At 40.3% G+C, this 17,961-nt stretch overlaps 1 protein-coding gene across 1 annotated transcript in view; it reads right to left on the bottom strand.

Annotated features, from left to right (window-relative positions):
- The window catches only part of HADHA (hydroxyacyl-CoA dehydrogenase trifunctional multienzyme complex subunit alpha), a 54,132-nt gene that overhangs the window by 13,993 nt on the left and 22,178 nt on the right, over positions 1 to 17,961 (bottom strand). The window contains exons 8-13 of the mRNA XM_029232322.1: positions 13,327 to 13,449; positions 12,730 to 12,848; positions 10,709 to 10,765; positions 8,928 to 9,037; positions 4,965 to 5,099; positions 2,727 to 2,898 (exon numbers count right to left, since the gene is read on the bottom strand). Coding sequence (XP_029088155.1) covers positions 2,727 to 2,898; positions 4,965 to 5,099; positions 8,928 to 9,037; positions 10,709 to 10,765; positions 12,730 to 12,848; positions 13,327 to 13,449 — 716 coding nt within the window. The remainder of the gene's footprint in view (positions 1 to 2,726; positions 2,899 to 4,964; positions 5,100 to 8,927; positions 9,038 to 10,708; positions 10,766 to 12,729; positions 12,849 to 13,326; positions 13,450 to 17,961) is intronic.

Raw genomic sequence — 17,961 nt, 5'->3', positions numbered from 1 at the left:
GAGAAAAAAATAACTGAGTAGGCACCTAATGGGCAAGACCTGGGCTTGGCAGTAAACTTGTGTTAAAGAGCCCATGATTTTATTTAATCAAAAGTATAGGGGCTTCCTTGGTGGCGCGCAGTGGTTGAGAGTCCACATGCAGATGCAGGGGACGTGGGTTCGTGCCCTGGTCCGGGAAGATCCCACATGCCGTGGAGCGGCTGGGCCCATGAGCCATGGCCGCTGAGCCTGCGTGTCTGGAGCCTGTGCTCCGCAACGGGAGAGGCCGCAGTAGTGAGAGGCCTGTGTACCGCAACAACAGCAACAACAAAAGTATAATGTGGGTCAAAAGTAGAGCCCGATGATCAGAAAGCTAACATAGTCTCAAGTTGCATTATTAATGGTATGGTGTCTAATGTTGGTGGTAAAATTCTCTATGAAGAGCAAACCAATGTCTCCAAAGATGGCTGGCAACAATCTTTCCCCTCTTGTACATGTGTGTCTCTCCTCCCATCCAGAGGCACAGTCTCTTTCCCCTCCTCTTAAATCTGGGCTGGCCTATGACTTGCTTTTACCAATGGAAAGTAGCAGAAGTGACTCTGCCAGTTCCAGGACTTGCCTTATGAAGTCCACTGACTTCTGCCTTGCTCTCTTAGAAGCCAGCAGCCATGCTGCAGAGAAGCTCTGGCTCGACCACTAAGCGAGGACAGGCCACAGGGAGAGGGAGGCGCCCCAACCAAGCTTTCAGCTGAATGCAGTCCCACGAGTGACCCCACTGGGAAGCCACGTGGAATTAAGGGCCAGCCGCCTCTCAGAGCCCTGCCCTAACTGCAGAACTGTGAAAAGGTCATTGTTTTTGCGGTGGTTTGTCACACGCCAAGAGAACACTGAGACATGGTGAAGACAGTAAAGGAGACAAGCAAGACAGTGAGGGTCTGGAGACAAGAATTATGAAGATATCAAAGGAGTGAGTTTCTTTAGTTCTGTGGAGAGGAAGAGAAGTGAAGTTTTAAATCCCTGAGGAATACCACATGTGGATTCAGCTTTACCATTTTCCTGTAAAGAAAGGAGAGGCCAGGTAAGAAGATGGACTTGATGGCTTCCTAAAGAGCTTTCACTTGAAATTCTTTGATTTTCCAAATACAGATCTTTTCTGGACCTTGCTCTTTTCCACCCTTTCTGAAAAACTTCTTTGAGTATCTCCTACCTTAGATGATTTCACTAGCTTCTCTAAAAAGGTAAAGGCCTGTGACATGTTACATAAATAACTACAACATACGTAGCACTTTGGATTTTACCTTCAGCAATAATCTTCTTATTCTTTTCTTACTATCTGCTAAAAATTCATGATTCCCCGAATATCCTCCCTTTCCCGCAGTCCATGGACTTCACGGACATATAAAACCCCTTTTCTTTTCTTTCTTTCTTTCCCTTCTCTTCTCCCTTAACCTTTATGTTTCAATGGGAACTACTGTATCGATTTGTTCATAGTCTGCACTTCTCTTGATCTGATCCCTCTTCTTTCTCTTTCTTTTCCTTGACCACTGGCTTCCCAACTGCTAAAACTAACAAACTTTTCTACACTCAGATACTCCCAAATCCTGATTTTCCAAAAGCAAATACCATCACCCAGTCAGGTGGCAAATGCTCTTTTAGTGGTAAACGGCTCTGTCTGTTTTTGCCGCCCCTCAGTCTACCTTCCATTGGCCCAGCAGGGCCCCCAAAGCCCCGGGAACGTTGTATCCATTTCTCTGCTGCAGTGCCACCTTGCACAGGGAGAACACACACCTACCCAGCTCTTCTGAATTCACTCCCTCAGCTGAACCTACATTACACTCTGCTTAAAGAAAAGATTTTGGAATGTGTGTTTCACAAGTGGAATCCATCCCAAACTGAGCTGCTTGTCTTTAGTTTCTAAACCCTCCTTAGGTTCATTCTTTAGTAGAGCAGAGATTGTCCTCCCATGGAAGGGAGGAGTACAGCCCACTACTCAAGATACCCCAGAATGCTGCAAAGTCAGTGCCATTTTATTTACTCCATTTACTAACCTACACTCTGTTTATTTAACTGTACCCTGTTCTACCTCCTGCCTGGATTACTGCCATCTCTTCTTTCCTTCTTTCCTCTTTCTTCATACCACCCAGTTCAAGTACTTGTTTTGTTCATATCATCCCATATCAAGAGTTGACTACGCACAGCATTTGGGCTCAAGACCAGAGTAACATTTCCACAAAATGAGCGTCTGAATCCTGCCTGGAGAAACTGTTTCTCCCTATTTCCTCTGCTGCCTAGACCTGAATTAGTTTAGTTATAGCTTGCAGCCAACCAATGATGTCAAGACGTCTGGCTACAGTCCATGAGGTTATTTGTACGTTTGGGTGACTGAACTCCCATATAAGGCTAATGAACCCTGTGCTTAAGTTAATAAGCTACTTGTTTGTCTTTTCTTAGGACTTTGATTTGCCCTTTTTACAGTGTGCATGGGTTCACATAAAAACTTACATTTGGGGGACACAGTTTTGAGGGGCGCAAGCCTGTTGTGTCCCCTTTTGCCTGGCAAAGCAATAAAGCTGTTCTTTTCTACTTCACGCCTCCAACAAACAAACAAACATACAAAACCCCTTACATCTGGGAATGAATGGCCCTATAAAAAGAACCACAAGCTTCCTATAGTTCCTTTAAAAAACCCTGTCTCTGTGTTCTCCACTCACAACACTAGGATTCAGTACAGCAGGCCCCTTACTTACAGCTTCTACTTCCTTGAGCACTTTGTGCTTAAGGCTGAGGTCCTCAAAAACAGCTTCAATCACCATGTCAGCCTTTTCAAAACCCTGGTAATCGAGCTGCCCAGTCAAGTTGCTGAAAAAGGTGTCCCTTTCAAACGACGTTAGTGCTTTCTTCTTCACTTTATCATTCAGTCTAGGAAAAAAACACATTCCTAGTCAGAGGAGGAGAACAGGAAACTAACATTTATTGAGTGTCCATGGGCCAGATAGTGTGCTGTGTGTTTTTCACCAACTCAGTGAGGTAGCTCCCATTTTGAGGGAGCTGCGCTGCTCAAGGAGACTCAGAGGGACTTGTGGTCCAAGAGCGAGTTAAGGGAGGGTCCTAGGGTTCAAACAGGTTGACCCCCACATCCATATTCTTTCTACTAAAAGATGCCTCTACACGCCCAACCTGCATAAACGGTATCACTAATAAAACAGTTAAATTTGCCAAGAGGAGTAAACATGAACACTAAAATGGCAAACAAGAGAGCAGCTCTAGTAATTCTCTACCTACAATAGGGGAAATAGCCAACATGGGTCCTAGACCATGAGTTTATACTTGCTTACATATCATTTTGTTATTCTGTAATTGTGATCTACCGGAGGACAGAGACCAAGCATTATGTCGTATATTCTTAATCCATTTCCTGGTCAGTACCTAGTAGCACATCATATTGATTACATAAAATATTAACTCAAGGTTTCTTCTTCCCCACAGGGAGCTAAAAAGGATTCCTGCTACTCAGACACTTAACTGATTGTTTTTTATTGCCAGGGAAAATAGGCTCTCTTAGGTTTTAATCTGACTGCACTTTCAGAATAAATGACCTAGAGTTTTCCTCTGAAAGAAGAATGAAGCTACACCCCATTCACTAGTTTCCTTAACCAAAAGAAAAATTAAAGCCACAAGGTAAGTTCAAAGAAGTAGTCAGTTTAAGTCTCAAAAGTATGGATTCAAATATCCTGGTTTCTGACAACCGTGTCAGCAGTCAGCAAGCAAGATTCTTGTGAGAGTTAAAAACATTATTAGTTGCTCTAATTCTAATGCCTAATGAAACTATTCCCGAGAGGACAAGAAATATGTATGTCCCAAGTCAGCAGCACAGTGAGGCGCACTCACCAGAGCCCGATGTTTCTAATGCAAAAACGGAAAGCCGGGACAGCTGGATCCAAAAGAGATCGAGGGGGAAAAGCTATTTTAGAGCAATTTCTCATTTTGGTGACTGTATGAAACTCTGGGAACACTCGCGTGCTGGCCTCAGGGCAATGGTGTTACCGAGCGCATGCCATTTTGGGGGGTCAGAATCTTTTACTACAATGCCTTGCTATCTTACATTAAGATAGTTGCTATCTGCCAACATGATTAAACCTGCCAGGTCCTGCACAGTATTATGGTAGCAATATATGAGCAGAAAAGGGGTAAAAACACACTTAAGCTACATAATCCACTTAAGAAACAAAAAAACTAACTCAACTAAAAGTCACATGCAAGACCATCAAAGTTCAGCCAGCCTTAGACAGTCTATTACATTGGAGCAGAGAAATGAGCTGAAACGAATTCCCAGTTTGGCCAAGGTGCTGCTCCATTTTTCCCCTCTGCACTACAGGCAGTATGTGTGTGGGGTGGGGGAGAGGAGGGAGGGACGGGCAGGAGAGAGAATAATAGTCCCCGTTTATTAATTCAGAAGTAAGATGGAGACACAGTCCATAAGATCCAGATACTGGGGAGCCAAATCAGTTAACTGCTTCTCTATGGTAACGCCAGTCAAGAAATATGAGGTTCATGAGTTCTGATCCCAGCCCTACCTTCAAGATGCAGTTACACGTTTCCTCATATCCTTATCTCAGTTCTCTCTATAGACACAGTCATGCTGTTTCAATATTCTATAACAATACAGCAATTAAAATTCACAAACATGAGACTTTCTAGTCTGATACCAAAGTATAAACCATATGGCATTTAAAAACGTCTAATAGATAAGGTTTTCTCTTCTGCACTCAGACTCCAATGATGTTAATGATTTATAATAACATTGTCTGCAACAACAGCAAAAAAAAGAAAAAAAGTGAAAGAAGGAATTAGCATGTCTAAAAAGCAAAGGAAATGAGACTTAACAATGGAGTATCCAATACAGATCATGTTCAGGAGAAAGGAAACGGTACGGCAAAAACCAAAACACACGCTACTCTCCCAACAAAGGCAGAGAGCAGGCTTACCCTCTGAACACTTGCTGCTGTCCTCGCCCCAGCGCGGCTAGCGTAGCATCCTTCAGTATAGTCTGTAGGCCCTTATCCACGGAGACCTGGGCAATGCCGGCCCCCATTAGCCCTGCGCCAAGAATGGCGAGCTGCCTGAAAGGAAAGGATGAAATGACTTTTGGTATAAATCTTAATTAATTCAGTAAAAGTGGGAGATTGCCCAGGTCATCTTCCAATAAACCAACTAAAGCAGGGACAACAATAAGGTATTTAAAATAATTTTTACCTACAAAAAGATATCTTTCATAAATGACTGATTTTCAAAGTTAAATGCAAAAATCCGTTAGGTCTAAAAGAATTGGTCTACCCAAGGAGACAGAATTATACTGATCTTCAATCATACCTGAGATCACTGAAAACAAAACAACATGGATTACGCTTAAATTAACGAGTATTTTTCTTCAAACAAAAGCCAACTTGCAGTGATAGGCCTAAAGACTACTCTCTCTTCTACCAACTACTTACTTGCTAGTGATTTTGCCATTTTCCAGTCATCTTTCATTTCTCTTGAAATGTGTGCCTTTCTCACCCCTTACCTGGATTGGTTCAAAAGCCTCTTGGATGGTTTCTTTGCTTCCAGACCTTACCTCTCCCTCAAACACCTTCATACATGCACATTACTGCCTTTTCCACCCCTGAATTCCCTTGAGCTTATCAGGACCATTTGGCTTACCCCACAGTATTTTGGAACAGCTTCACGTACATCATTTTTGTCTCCTCAACTAAATTCTAAGCTTTTTGAGGGATAGAGATCATGTCTGATGACTCTTTTTAGTTTTCCATAGTTTTGGAACAATATGCCATTTTCCCATAAGTAACTAAAAAAAATTTTCAGAACTTCCTTCATAAAAGAAGCCCAAGTTTACACCACCATAGACCTAAATTAGAGTTGTTTCATTCAAAACAATTCTGATTATAATGTTCAAAAATCATATTCAAGACCTGAAAAGGCACCCTAACTTCAACTCCTGGGAGTATCTTTCAAATGCAGCTTTGTGATAATACACATTTTTATATGGTGAGTGTTAAGTAACTGGAGAACATGAGAAAATAGGGCAGAAAAACATAAAGAATAGGAGCTGAAAAAATTATTCATGTATTTACTGCACCAAAATTAAAAATTTGCTTGACAAATGACAACAGGTATAGCAGACAAAGGATTACTACTGGGGAAATATAAAGAACACACATATCAATTAAAAAAGACAACCCAATAAAATGGGCAGGGGTTTATATAAAGCAATTCATAGAAAATGAAAACAAATTGCCAATAAAATGCCCAATTTCCCTAATAATCTGGGAAATGAAAATTAAAAAAAATGTATTCCCTCCCCATCAGATTGGCAAAAATTTTAAAAGTAACAGTGAGGGTATAAAAAATTTTGTTCTTTCATGCATGGTTGATGGAAGTATATACTTTGCCCTATATAGGAGGTCAAATGTATTAAAACCAAAAATTGCATCTTCTACGACCCAGTAATTCTACTATCTGCTCTAGAGAAATGCCCTTACACACAAGATGATATGCTGTGATGAACAGTCATACAGTGTTTACAATAATGAAAAACTGGAAGTCATCAATCTTTCAGTAGAAGATGAAAAGGAACAAGTTAACTGGTATGTACCCACAAACATAGTCTCTAAGTCGTACCACTGACTAAAAAGGATTATTATAGGATTCATACTGAAGGATTCCTTTTATATTAAAACGTTCAAACCATAAACACAAAACATTCATCTAGTATTCAAACTTCCTTATAATAGTTTAAAAAAGGAGATTAAGAATGTATTCTTTGTATAAAAAATTAATTTATAAAAAGAGAAAATACATAAGGAATTCAAATTATTATCCGAGGCAAGGGAGAAGAGGCCTAGAGAGACAGAAGTGGAACTATTACTGACAACTGGGAAAGCAGGAAGGGGGATGCCCTTTCTTCAATGATTTTTATTAAATTTTCAGTTCAACCTATTCTGCCTTGCGTACCTTATAATTTCTTCATTTCTAAGATGATGTTACCTTTTCTTCAATTTACTTCCCAAGTTAGGTCAACTCTTACATCATCCTGTTTTTCTGCCCATTTAATTCTGAGTTTTTGAACTTCTGATTCAAAGTGATTCTTTTCTTATCTGTAAATATTTATTTAAGGATATATAATTCAAGTTTGGAAGCATTCTGCTACAGTTTTGCATTGTGGTTGTTTTGGGAGGAGAATTTTTGTAAGCTTAAGTATTTTGATTCTCATTTTCTTATTTCTTCTTACACGAGTTTCACATGCATGCTGCCTGTCTTTTCTGTGTACTGGTACACAATAACAGTTTCTCCGGGTGGTATTATATTCTATCTGCATATAACAGTAAGAGTTACATGCAGACCAGAGTAGGAGTCAGGAGTGGCTAATCAGCTTAAGAGTAAACATTTTATAATTTAAACATTTTAAAATTAATTAATTAATTAATTTATGGCTGCGTTGGGTCTTCGTTGCTGCACGCGGGCTTTCTCTAGTTGCAGCGAGCAGGGGCTACTCTTCATCGTGGTGCACAGGCTTCTCACTGCAGTGACTTCTTTTGTTGCGGAGGACGGGCTTTAGGCATGCGGGCTTCAGTAGTTGTGGCTCGTGGGCTCAGTAGTTGTGGCTCGCAGGCTCTAGAGTGCAGGCTCAGTAGTTGTGGCACAGGGGCTTAGTTGCTCCGCGGCATGTGGGATCTTCCCGGACCAGGGCTTGAACCCGTGTAACCGCTGGCAGGCGGACTCTCAACCACTGTGCCACCAGGGAAGTCCAATTTAAAATTTAAGAGTAATTTTTGTAGTATGTATGAAGAGATTCAGATTTAAGTGGCCATATCATCATTCCACTGCAGCGTGGAAGTAATTCATCTCACCCACTGAATGCAAGATATTGTCAACATTAGGTGGTACACAGACAACCTGACTGATACCGATCACCACGTGTGCTGGAGAAGCAGTTACAGTTGTATTTCATATTCTAATTTGGAAATCAGCCCTCTTGGCAAGAATCTCGTCTTCTCACCTGGGCTTCTTATTAATTTCCTCTTCTGCTTTGGATTGCAATCTCATTAAATGTGAGCGGCTGGAGAAAGTAGTAACATTAGCTGCTTTCACAAATCCCTCTCTGTAATTCAGGTAGACAGTGTTCCTCAACCTCAGCACTGCTGACATTTTGGACTGGGTACTTCTTTGTTGTGGGGCTGTCCTGTGCACTGTAGGATGTTTAGCAGCATTCCGGGCCTCTGGCCACCAGATGCCAGTACCGCCCCTCCCTCCCCAGCTGTGACAACCAAAAATATTTCCAGAGATTGGCAAGTGTCCCCTGGTGGCAACGTTGCCCAGGTTAAGAGCCACGGAGCAAGGGGGTGAGTTTAGGGGCATTTACTAAACTTAAGACGCTGAAGAGCCATTTAGGCAGCATTAACACTGAAAGGCTCGCTGAACAGAATAGATATGAAACAGGTAAGTAGGCTCTCAAACGCTTAGGCTGTAAGCTAAAGGAAGGACAAGACTTTAACGACTAGAATGAGGCTTTACTTTTTTTAATGAGGGAGAAGTGTGAGTTCCCAGAGAGGGTATCTCAAGTCACAGAGAGAGACAAGGTCATTAAACAGCACAGAGTGTGTGTATTTGGTTTAGGAAGGGGAAACCTAAACCATACTTCTAGGGGACATCAATAGTGAGACAAAAATGCCTCTACAGGAGACATTAGAGAGGTCAGGAGAAAACTCAGCACAGGCAGAACTCTGAAAGCCAAAAAATCCTTCGTAGGAATAGGGATCTAAAGTGCTCAGGACAGAAGAGGTTTAGGGCAAGACTGAAGGCATAAATCTAGCTCTATGGATCTTCAGAGACATCGACAAGCGTAGCATGTGCTGAAATCCACAGGGGCTTCCTATGTAGAGCTGACTTACTTAACCTCCTTCTGCGGAGCTCCAAATTTATTCTTCTTGCATAGGGTCTGACCACGGTAAAGTCCCATCAAGGCTTTTGATTCTTTGGTCATTGCAAGCTCTCCAAATTTCTGGAAAAAGGGAAGAAGAAAAGGTAGAACTTCTCAGTCTTGTAGACGTGGATTCTTTGGGGTCAGTTTCTCTGCAGAGCAGAGGTAACACATGCAAAGCCTCAGGTCCTGAGCTGCAGAAGTTGGCCTCCTGCTGAGCATCTTTCTTTAACTCTCCTCATCTGTTCCACTTCCAACTACTGCTTTGAAAGGTTCTGGATATAACTGAGCTCTCAGATTCTCTACACCAGAGGTTGTGGTAACTTTTTTCATGGAATTAGAGTGTCAGAGCCAAAATGGACAAATCATCTCAACCACCTCTCTCATTTTAAAGACTGGGAAGAGGAGGCTCAGAACTTGACCTCGCTCAAAGCCACACTGCCTCAAAGGGGCAGAAACAGAACTTGAACCCAGGCAGTATGACTCCCAACTCCAGTTCTCCTTCCAGGGTAGCAGGCTGCCCCATGTGATATCTGCCACTTTAAAAGGACCTTAACACTTACAGAGAACAAGTCTCAACTTAGTGGGAAAGAGCATGAGATTTAGAGTCTGTATTTGAAAGAACTGAGTTTAAAGACCGGCCCTGCCATTTCCCAGTTGTGAAGCTTTCTTCATCCTTAAAATGGGAAAAACAATACCTATTTTACAGTATTGTTGTGGGAAGTAAATGAAAACACTAGTAAAATGACTGGGCCTCAATGTTAGCTATTACCATCATCAATATTACTAGAATTTACTGGTACGATTACATGGTTGCAAACAGCACTTAAAAGAAGGAATCCCTCTAATAATGTTGCCTTCATGTCTGCAGAGAACATGAAACAATGTTCTACTAATCTTGGCAAAGTAGGTTCTATTCAATAAACCAGTGATTTTCAAACCACGGGTAGAAATCTATCAGTGGTCTTGAATTTAGCAGGTTGTGATAAGTAGAATAAATAGAAAATACTGAGTACAGTGTTCAGGCTAATTATTTTGGGAAATATGCTTCAATCTTTCTGTACATATGTATATGTGTACCTGGTGACAATGTAAAAGAATTAATCAGAGTGCACTGCAGTAAGCAACCCAGTATAAGAAATGTTTTCTCTGGAACTTGTCCTGAGCTCTTCAGATATCTTTTATTCTATTACTGAAGAGCAATCATCCTTCAGTGATTGCTTAAAACTTCAAAACAACCCAAACAACTAAAATCTACAATACCACCAACTTGTTAGGAAGTGGAAGGGGTGAGGTTGGTTCGTGTGTTGCTCTGTTTTCTTGTCTTAGTGGGTGCAAAACATTTCCCTTCATTTCCTAATTCACCAAAGGAAGGCTGGGCTTCACAGGTTTATCTCCAGGCTCTAACAAGAACCATATTTTTGTATCAGTGTACTCACTTTATCACAACAAAACCAGCCCAACTACAGAACAAAAAGTCCAAATGATTCCTTTTGAAAGGATTCTAACTCTGCCCCTGCTTTTCCTAGTTATACCCTCCTTATTGAGAGCAAGTTCAAATATCTGGGGACTACTATGGTTTTCTTAGCACCTACTTGCTCACTGAGATTAATCGTAAGAAATGACAACCACTTGAAGGAAACATTTTTTTACTAGGCTTTGAATACTTTATCTTTTTTCAGTTTTACACAGCATTGTGGATCTCACTTTTTCTGTCTCTAATAATAAAACACTGAAAGGAAATAATTTTACCTGAGATTCAGAGAGATAGCCAGCATCACTCCCTTGCTCAATCCCAGTCTTCACTACCTAAAAAACAGATAAAGTACTTGTTCCTTGTTGGAATCGATTGGCAAGATACACAGTAATGCTGAAAAAAGTGGCTAGTGTTGTTAGTCTTCAAAGAGCAAGTCAAAAGTCTAGACTGGAGTGAGAAAGAGAAGAGGACGGAGTGCCTTATTGCTTAAGACTAACTTAATTGTCCATCTCTGAGGCTACTGCTCAACCTAGTATACAATGGAAGGAAATAAAACAGAAGGAAAGAGAATTAGGAAGTCAGAATAGGAAAAGAGCACAGAGGTTCCACAGCTCAAACTCCACCTCCTTATCCTTTGAATCCTGTTATTTTGTCAGAGAAAGAGTTGTCATCACCCCTTTCTGAGTCCAATAATAGGTTTACCTTTTCCTCTTAACTCCCTTCCCTCCTGCTTGAATTATTCTTCCGGCTCCTCTCCTGTTCTCCAAATGTGGGCAGGTCCCCAAAGTTCCACTTGCAGCCCATTTCCCCCTCTATTTATTCTTCCTCAGGAACATCATTTAGTTTACCACATTAATCATGAACTCCATGAAATTCAATTTAACATTTGGGGTAAGTACTAACCTAAGTACAATAGCAAGTATAAAAGAAATAACCCTGTATTCAATCACCATAATTTAATGGTGATTAAAAAGAAAACCCAAATCAATCAATCTATATCCTTAATTGACTTCTCTGTCTAAACTACTGTTGCTTGAATTTCCTGAATACCTAATCTCAACACTTCTAAACCTTGACTCCTAACTCTCTTTGGCAAGTCTCTTACTACCTTCGTATTGTTGCTTTTACTATTCTATTTCGGGGTCTTATTCAAACTTCAAGTCTGAATTACCAGAACAGTTTCCTAGTTCATTGATCTACTTTGTCTCTGTTTCTAATGCATGTTTACTCACTGCCATGAAAACAGTTCTCTATGATCTATATAGGACAAAGATGAAATTTCTTAATTAATTACTGTCTACCTTTTGAAATCCACCTTTGGTCTGCCTTTCTGAAGACACTGCATTATCCTCCTACAAAAACTGATCTGATTTGATGTTCCTTGAAGAGCCTCATGCTTTCCAGCTTCTGTAACTTTGCTCAAAATGCCCATCCTACCTGGCTTTCTCATCATGTATTCTCTAACAATTTCAGGGATTGTTCCCTCCTCAGTGAATTTTAGCAAACTTCCTCTGTCCCAGTTAGGTGGCGTTAACCCTATGCAGCTGCATACTGCCCCCATCCTGCCATCTGCCTTACCACATATATGTGTTTAATCTCCCCAACCCAGACTGTGTGAGGTGAATGGAAGTAGGGGACCACATTTCATATTTTATATACTTTGGTGTCTTTGGCTCAAAATATACCTGTTGACTAATTCATTCTCCAATTCTGAAATCTTTGATTATTGATCTTGTCTTCAATTATTGCTCTTTTGATCTTGGACTTTCCAGATTGAAGATTTTATAAGTTTTAAAGTCTACCTTTAGACAGATGTTACTTCAACTCTTTGATCATTTTAATCATCCTTCTTGAGCTTTTCCAGAACTTCTCTATATCATTACATCTTTTTCATAATTACAGCAATGGAAAGTCAATGAGACATTTTAGGTAATGACAATGGTTTTGACTAAGGACAGAATACAGCCATTAATTTTGTTTCAACTACCTCTTAATTAATGTCCAATATTTTACTGGTTTTGTTATACTGATATGACATAGGTTCCTTTCTTGGTTTATAACTGGTAATTTTAAGCTCATCAACTAAAAAGTATGCCTGGCTCTAATTTTCCCCAAATATCCATTTATATAAATCCTCATAGCTTGCTATGCTCTTGTGTTATTTTTGGTAAGTACTTTGATAGCAGCATGAAGAACTTTAGTACTGGCAAACATAGTGCAGAATGGCAATAAAGAGTACTGCTCTAGACAAAGGGAAGAAACATGAGAAATGTGGGAGTATGGGGTAAAGACTCACATCAATTATTTTCAGAGGTGCAGGATAAAGGCCTTTGGTCTGCTTTCGTACTTTTTCTTCCACCTTTTTGTAAATCTGTTGCCGGACAAATGGAATACTCATGGCATACGATGTCAGTTCTGTAAGGTAAAATGCTTTTAGATCCTTACTGGAAAGAGCCCAGCCTCCCTTGTTAGTTTGTTCTGTAAACTCCATAAAAATGCAGTGATTCTAGCTATCTGAAAGAACTGCTCTTTACTCTGATATGAACAATCTATATTTCAACCTAAGCACTTCTTTAAACATTAGCTGATAAATATTAAAGCTTGGTGTTGGGTACATGGGTGTTTATTACACTGTTACATTATTCTATTTTGGTATTATTTAAAATTTGGTATTATTTAAAATTTTCCAAAATAAAAAGTTTTAAAAAAATGTCTTTAACCAGTGTAAAGTCCAGGACTTGAGCCTAGAGCAGAGTTACTGCATCCTTTAAGGTTGACTTTACACTTAAGAGTAAATAATGCACTTACCTCTTCCTCATTTCAGATTTATAGAAAATAAAATTAAATTCACTGGAAAGAAGCTTTGCCTTAGTTCTTTAATAATGACACTCACTTTCTACCAATCCCTTGTCTCTCTTTGGAGAGATCTTTTTATCAGCTAGTCCTTTAGCAAAAGTAATTGCAACTTCTTCTAGGTATTCAATTGTCCGTTCCTCTGGAGGTTTTATTCCTGGTCCTGTAAAGATGAACACAACAGACTGGAATGTAAATCAGGCTTGGATCAGTCCCAGGTGGGCAAAACCCAGGCAGGCCAAAGCCGAAGGCTCCAGCACCCACTTTCAGCGCAGCTTTCTAAGTCTGACTAGAGACTGGTAGGTGGCAATGTCATGAACTATGGACTCAAAAAGAGAAGTCACACTGAGCGAAGGTGCAACAACCTCCTCCTGGTAGAAAACAAGTCTTAAGCCCTATTTAAGTCTAGCCTCTGAGTAGGATGTATTATGTCTCATGAGGCCTGTTTTCTTGCTGCAAAACTGGAAAACAAAAGATCAATTGCAAAATCACATTTGTAAAGACACTGGAGAGCTGTGGAAGCAACAAAGGTTATATGAACAGAATTCCAGAGAGGGAAGAGCCTGTCCAATGTGAACTGATGATTGCTGGACATTGTCTTTCCTGGGGGTACATGATGCTTTTGGGTGTGGGCTGAAGATTGGACTTGGCTCAAGCAGAAGGATGCTACTGAGGGAAAGTGAAATGATCAGAGTTTTTGGTGGTCACACACAACAAGTCAGTACTAGAAGAAACCAGACGCAAAGCTAGTTTTCCCGCATGGAACATTTGTGAAGTTCTAAGGTGGTGCAAGAGGCTGGAAGCTAGAGTGAAATCTCTTATAGTGTCATAATGTTTAGCACATGCAGTACTTGTACAGAAAGAGGGACATGCCAAAAACATGCACCTGATTTTTTGCTTGAGGCAGAGCCTGATACCAAACTTGCTGGAGGCAGGAGACAAAGACTCAAAAGAGCCAAAGGCTGTTTTCACACAGCTATGAAAACAGACACCTACCAGGCTCTCAGTCAAAGGCTTGTAAGAGCCACACTGGAGCGAGAGGTGGCTGAGGTTGAAAAGCCGATCTTGTGCCTTCTTATGGTGTATAGGGAACAAAATCCCAGTAGAGGGAGAAGCCTGCAACAATATGCAACCACTCTCCACCTTAAGACATTTGCCCTACTTTCAGCCTCCGTGGAACTAAGCCCCAAACTTCTGAATGACAAAAGTGCACAGGGTCCACAAAAGTCATAATGTAATGCTGGAATTATGGAAGAATACTGGAGAGCAGTTGCTACACAAAAGGAGAGCTCCAGAGATCTACAGAGGGGCCCCTTGAAACTAAGGCGAAGTATCATTCTGCACATGCATGAGAGGAAACTACCTGAGGCCAGGGAAAGAACCAACATAAAGGCATGAAAAGAAGCAAGAAAAAACATGGCCTACAGCTAGGAGACAAACTGACCGATAGAAACAGGTGCAGAATTGAAAAGATAGGATAGGGCTTCCCTGGTGGTGCCGTGGTTGGGAGTCCACCTGCCGATGCAGGGGACATGGGTTCGTGCCCCGGTCCGGGAGGATCCCACACGCCACGGAGCGGCTGGGCCCGTGGGTCATGGCCGCTGAGACTGCGTGTCCGGAGCCTGTGCTCCGCAACGGGAGAGGCCACAACAGTGAGAGGCCCGCGTACCACAAAAAAAAGAGAAAAGATAGGATAAGCAGGCACAATGTTAGAAAGGTTACTGTAAATTCATGCCATATGTTAAAGAAGGCAGAGGAAAACAAACATAATGAAGAGAAATTGAAGATGTAACAATGAATCAAATATTACTTCTAAATATGAGAAAAAAACAATATCTGAAACAAAAAATATAGGCAATTGGAGATTAATAGCAAATTATACTGTGAAGAAGAAAAGATCAGGAAACTTGAATACATGGCAAGAGAAATATACAGACTGAAAAAGAGAAACAGAGTTTCATTTTGGGACAATATCAAGTGATCTAAAATATGTGAGATTGAAGTCTCAGGAAAGGGTAAGGAGACAAAAGACTTGTACTCTGATAACTATAAGACACTGATGAAAGAAATCAAAGATGACACAAACAGATGGGAAGATATACCATGTTCTTGGATAGGAAGAATCAGTACTGTCAAAATGACTATACTACCCAAGGCAATCTACAGCTTCAATGCAATCCCTATCAAATTTTCACAGAACTACAACAAAAAATCTTACAATTTGTATGGAGACACAAAAGACCCCAAATAGCCAAAGTAATCTTGAGAAAGAAAAACAGAGCTGGAGGAATCAGGCTCCCTAACTTCATACCATACTACAAAGCTATAATCATCAAAACAGTATGGTTCTGGCACAAAAATAGAAATATAGATCAACAGAACAGGATAGAAAGCCCAGAAATAAACCCATGCACCCATGGTCAATTAATGTACTACAAAGGATGCAAGACTATACAATGGTGGAAAGACAGTCTCTTCAACAAATGGTGCTGGGAAAACTGGACAGCTACATGTAAAAAAAATGAAATTAGAACATTCTTTAACACCATACACAAAAATGAACTCAAAATGGATAAAAGGCCCAAATGTAAGACTGGATACTATAAAACTTAAAGTAAAACGTAGGCAGAACACTCTTTTACATAAATCACAGTAACATCTTTTTTGATCCACCTCCTAGACTAATGGAAATAAAAACAAAAATAAACAGATGGGACCTAATTAAACTCAAAACCTTTTGCACAGCAAAAGAAACCATAAACAAAACAAAAAACCCATAGAATGGGAGAAAATATTTGCAAACAATGTGACCGACAAAGGATTAATCTCCAAAATTTACTAACAGCTCATGCGGCTCAATATCAAAAAACCGAACAACCCAATCAAAAAATGGGCAGAAGACCTACATAGACATTCCTCCAAAGAAGACATACAGATGGCCAAGAGGCACATGAAAAGATGCTTAACATAGCTAATTATTAGAGAAATGCAAATCATGACTACAATGAAATATCATCTCACACCAAGCAGAATGGCCATCATCAAAAAATCTACAAACAATAAATGCTGGAGAGGGTGTGGAGAAAAGGGAACCCTCCTACACTGTTGGTGGGAACGTAAATTGGTACAGCCACTATGGAGAACAGTATGGAGGTTCCTTAAAAAAGTAAAAAACAGAGTTACCATATGATCCAGCAATCCCATTCCTGGGCATATATCCAGAGAAAAACATGGTTCAAAAGATACGTGCACCCCCAATGTTCACCACAGCACTGTTTATAATAGCCAAGACATGGAAGCAGCTTAAGTGTCCATTGACAGATGAATGGATAAAGAAGATTTGGTACATATATACAATGGAATATTACTTAGCCATCAAAAAGAAGGAAATAATGTCATTTGCAACAACATGGGTGGACCTGGAGATTATCACACTAAATGAAGTAAATCAGGGAAAGACAAATATCATATGATATTGCTTGTATTCAGAATCTAAAAAAAAAAAATTGATACAAATGAACTTATTTACAAAACAGAAACAGACTCACAGATGTAGAGAATGAACTTATGGTTACCAGGGGGGATGGGAGGGTGGGAGGGATAGATGGGGAGTTTGGGATTGACATGTACACACTGCTATATTTAAAATAGATAACCAACAAGGACCTACTGTATAGCACAGGGAACCTTGCTCAATATTCTGTAATAACCTAAATGGGACAAGAATTTGAAAAAGAATAGATACATGTATACGTATAACTGAATCACTCTGATGTATACCTGAAACTAACACAACATTGTTAATCAACTATATTCCAATATAAAATAAAAATTAAACAAAAATCACCCTGAACAACAACAAAGAAAAGAAAAGCAGTAGGGGAGATGGAAAAATATTTAAAGAAATAGCCAAGGGCTTCCCTGGTGGCGCAGTGGTTGAGAGTCCACCTGCCGATGCGGGGGACACGGGTCCGTGCCCCGGTCCAGGAGGATCCCACATGCCGTGGAGCAGCTGGGCCCGTGAGCCATGGCCGCTGGGCCTGCGCATCCGGAGCCTGTGCTCCGCAGTGGGAGAGGCCACAGCAGTGAAAGGCCCGCGTATCGCAAGAAAAAAGAAAAAAAGAAATAGCCAAAAAGTTTCCAATTTTGATGAAAACTCCAAGCCCACTATCTAAGAAGCTCAATGAATCCCATGCACAGCAAACATTTAAAACACACACACACACACCAAGGCACATCATAAATAAATGGCTAAAATCAGTAATAAAGGGAAAACCTGAGAGCAGTTTGGGAAGGATTGGGGTAGGAGTGGAGAAGACACGTTATATATGGATGACCAAAGATAAAAATGACAACAGAGTTTTCCTCAGAAATTATGCAAGCGACAACACAATGTAGATATCTATAAAGTACCAAAAGGAAAACACTGGAAATCTGGGATTCTATACCTATCAAAAATACCTTTCGAAAATGAAGACTTTTTCAAACAAATCAAAAAGTGAGAGAATTAACTGCCAGCAGACCTACGTTATAGAGCATGTTAAAGGAAGTTCTTCAGGTTGGAGGAAAATCAAGCCAGATGGGAACTTGGATCTATACAAAGAATAGAGCACCAAAAATGATAAATATATGAGTAAACAGAAAAGAATCGTCTCATTTTTTAAATCTCTTTAAA

Source organism: Monodon monoceros, unplaced genomic scaffold, assembly GCF_005190385.1.
Source record: "Monodon monoceros isolate NGI ecotype Baffin Bay Population unplaced genomic scaffold, NGI_Narwhal_1 Super_Scaffold_19, whole genome shotgun sequence".
NCBI lineage: Eukaryota > Metazoa > Chordata > Mammalia > Artiodactyla > Monodontidae > Monodon > Monodon monoceros.
The sequence above is the reverse complement of the archived record's forward strand: the minus strand, read 5'-3'. Positions and strand labels throughout refer to the sequence as shown.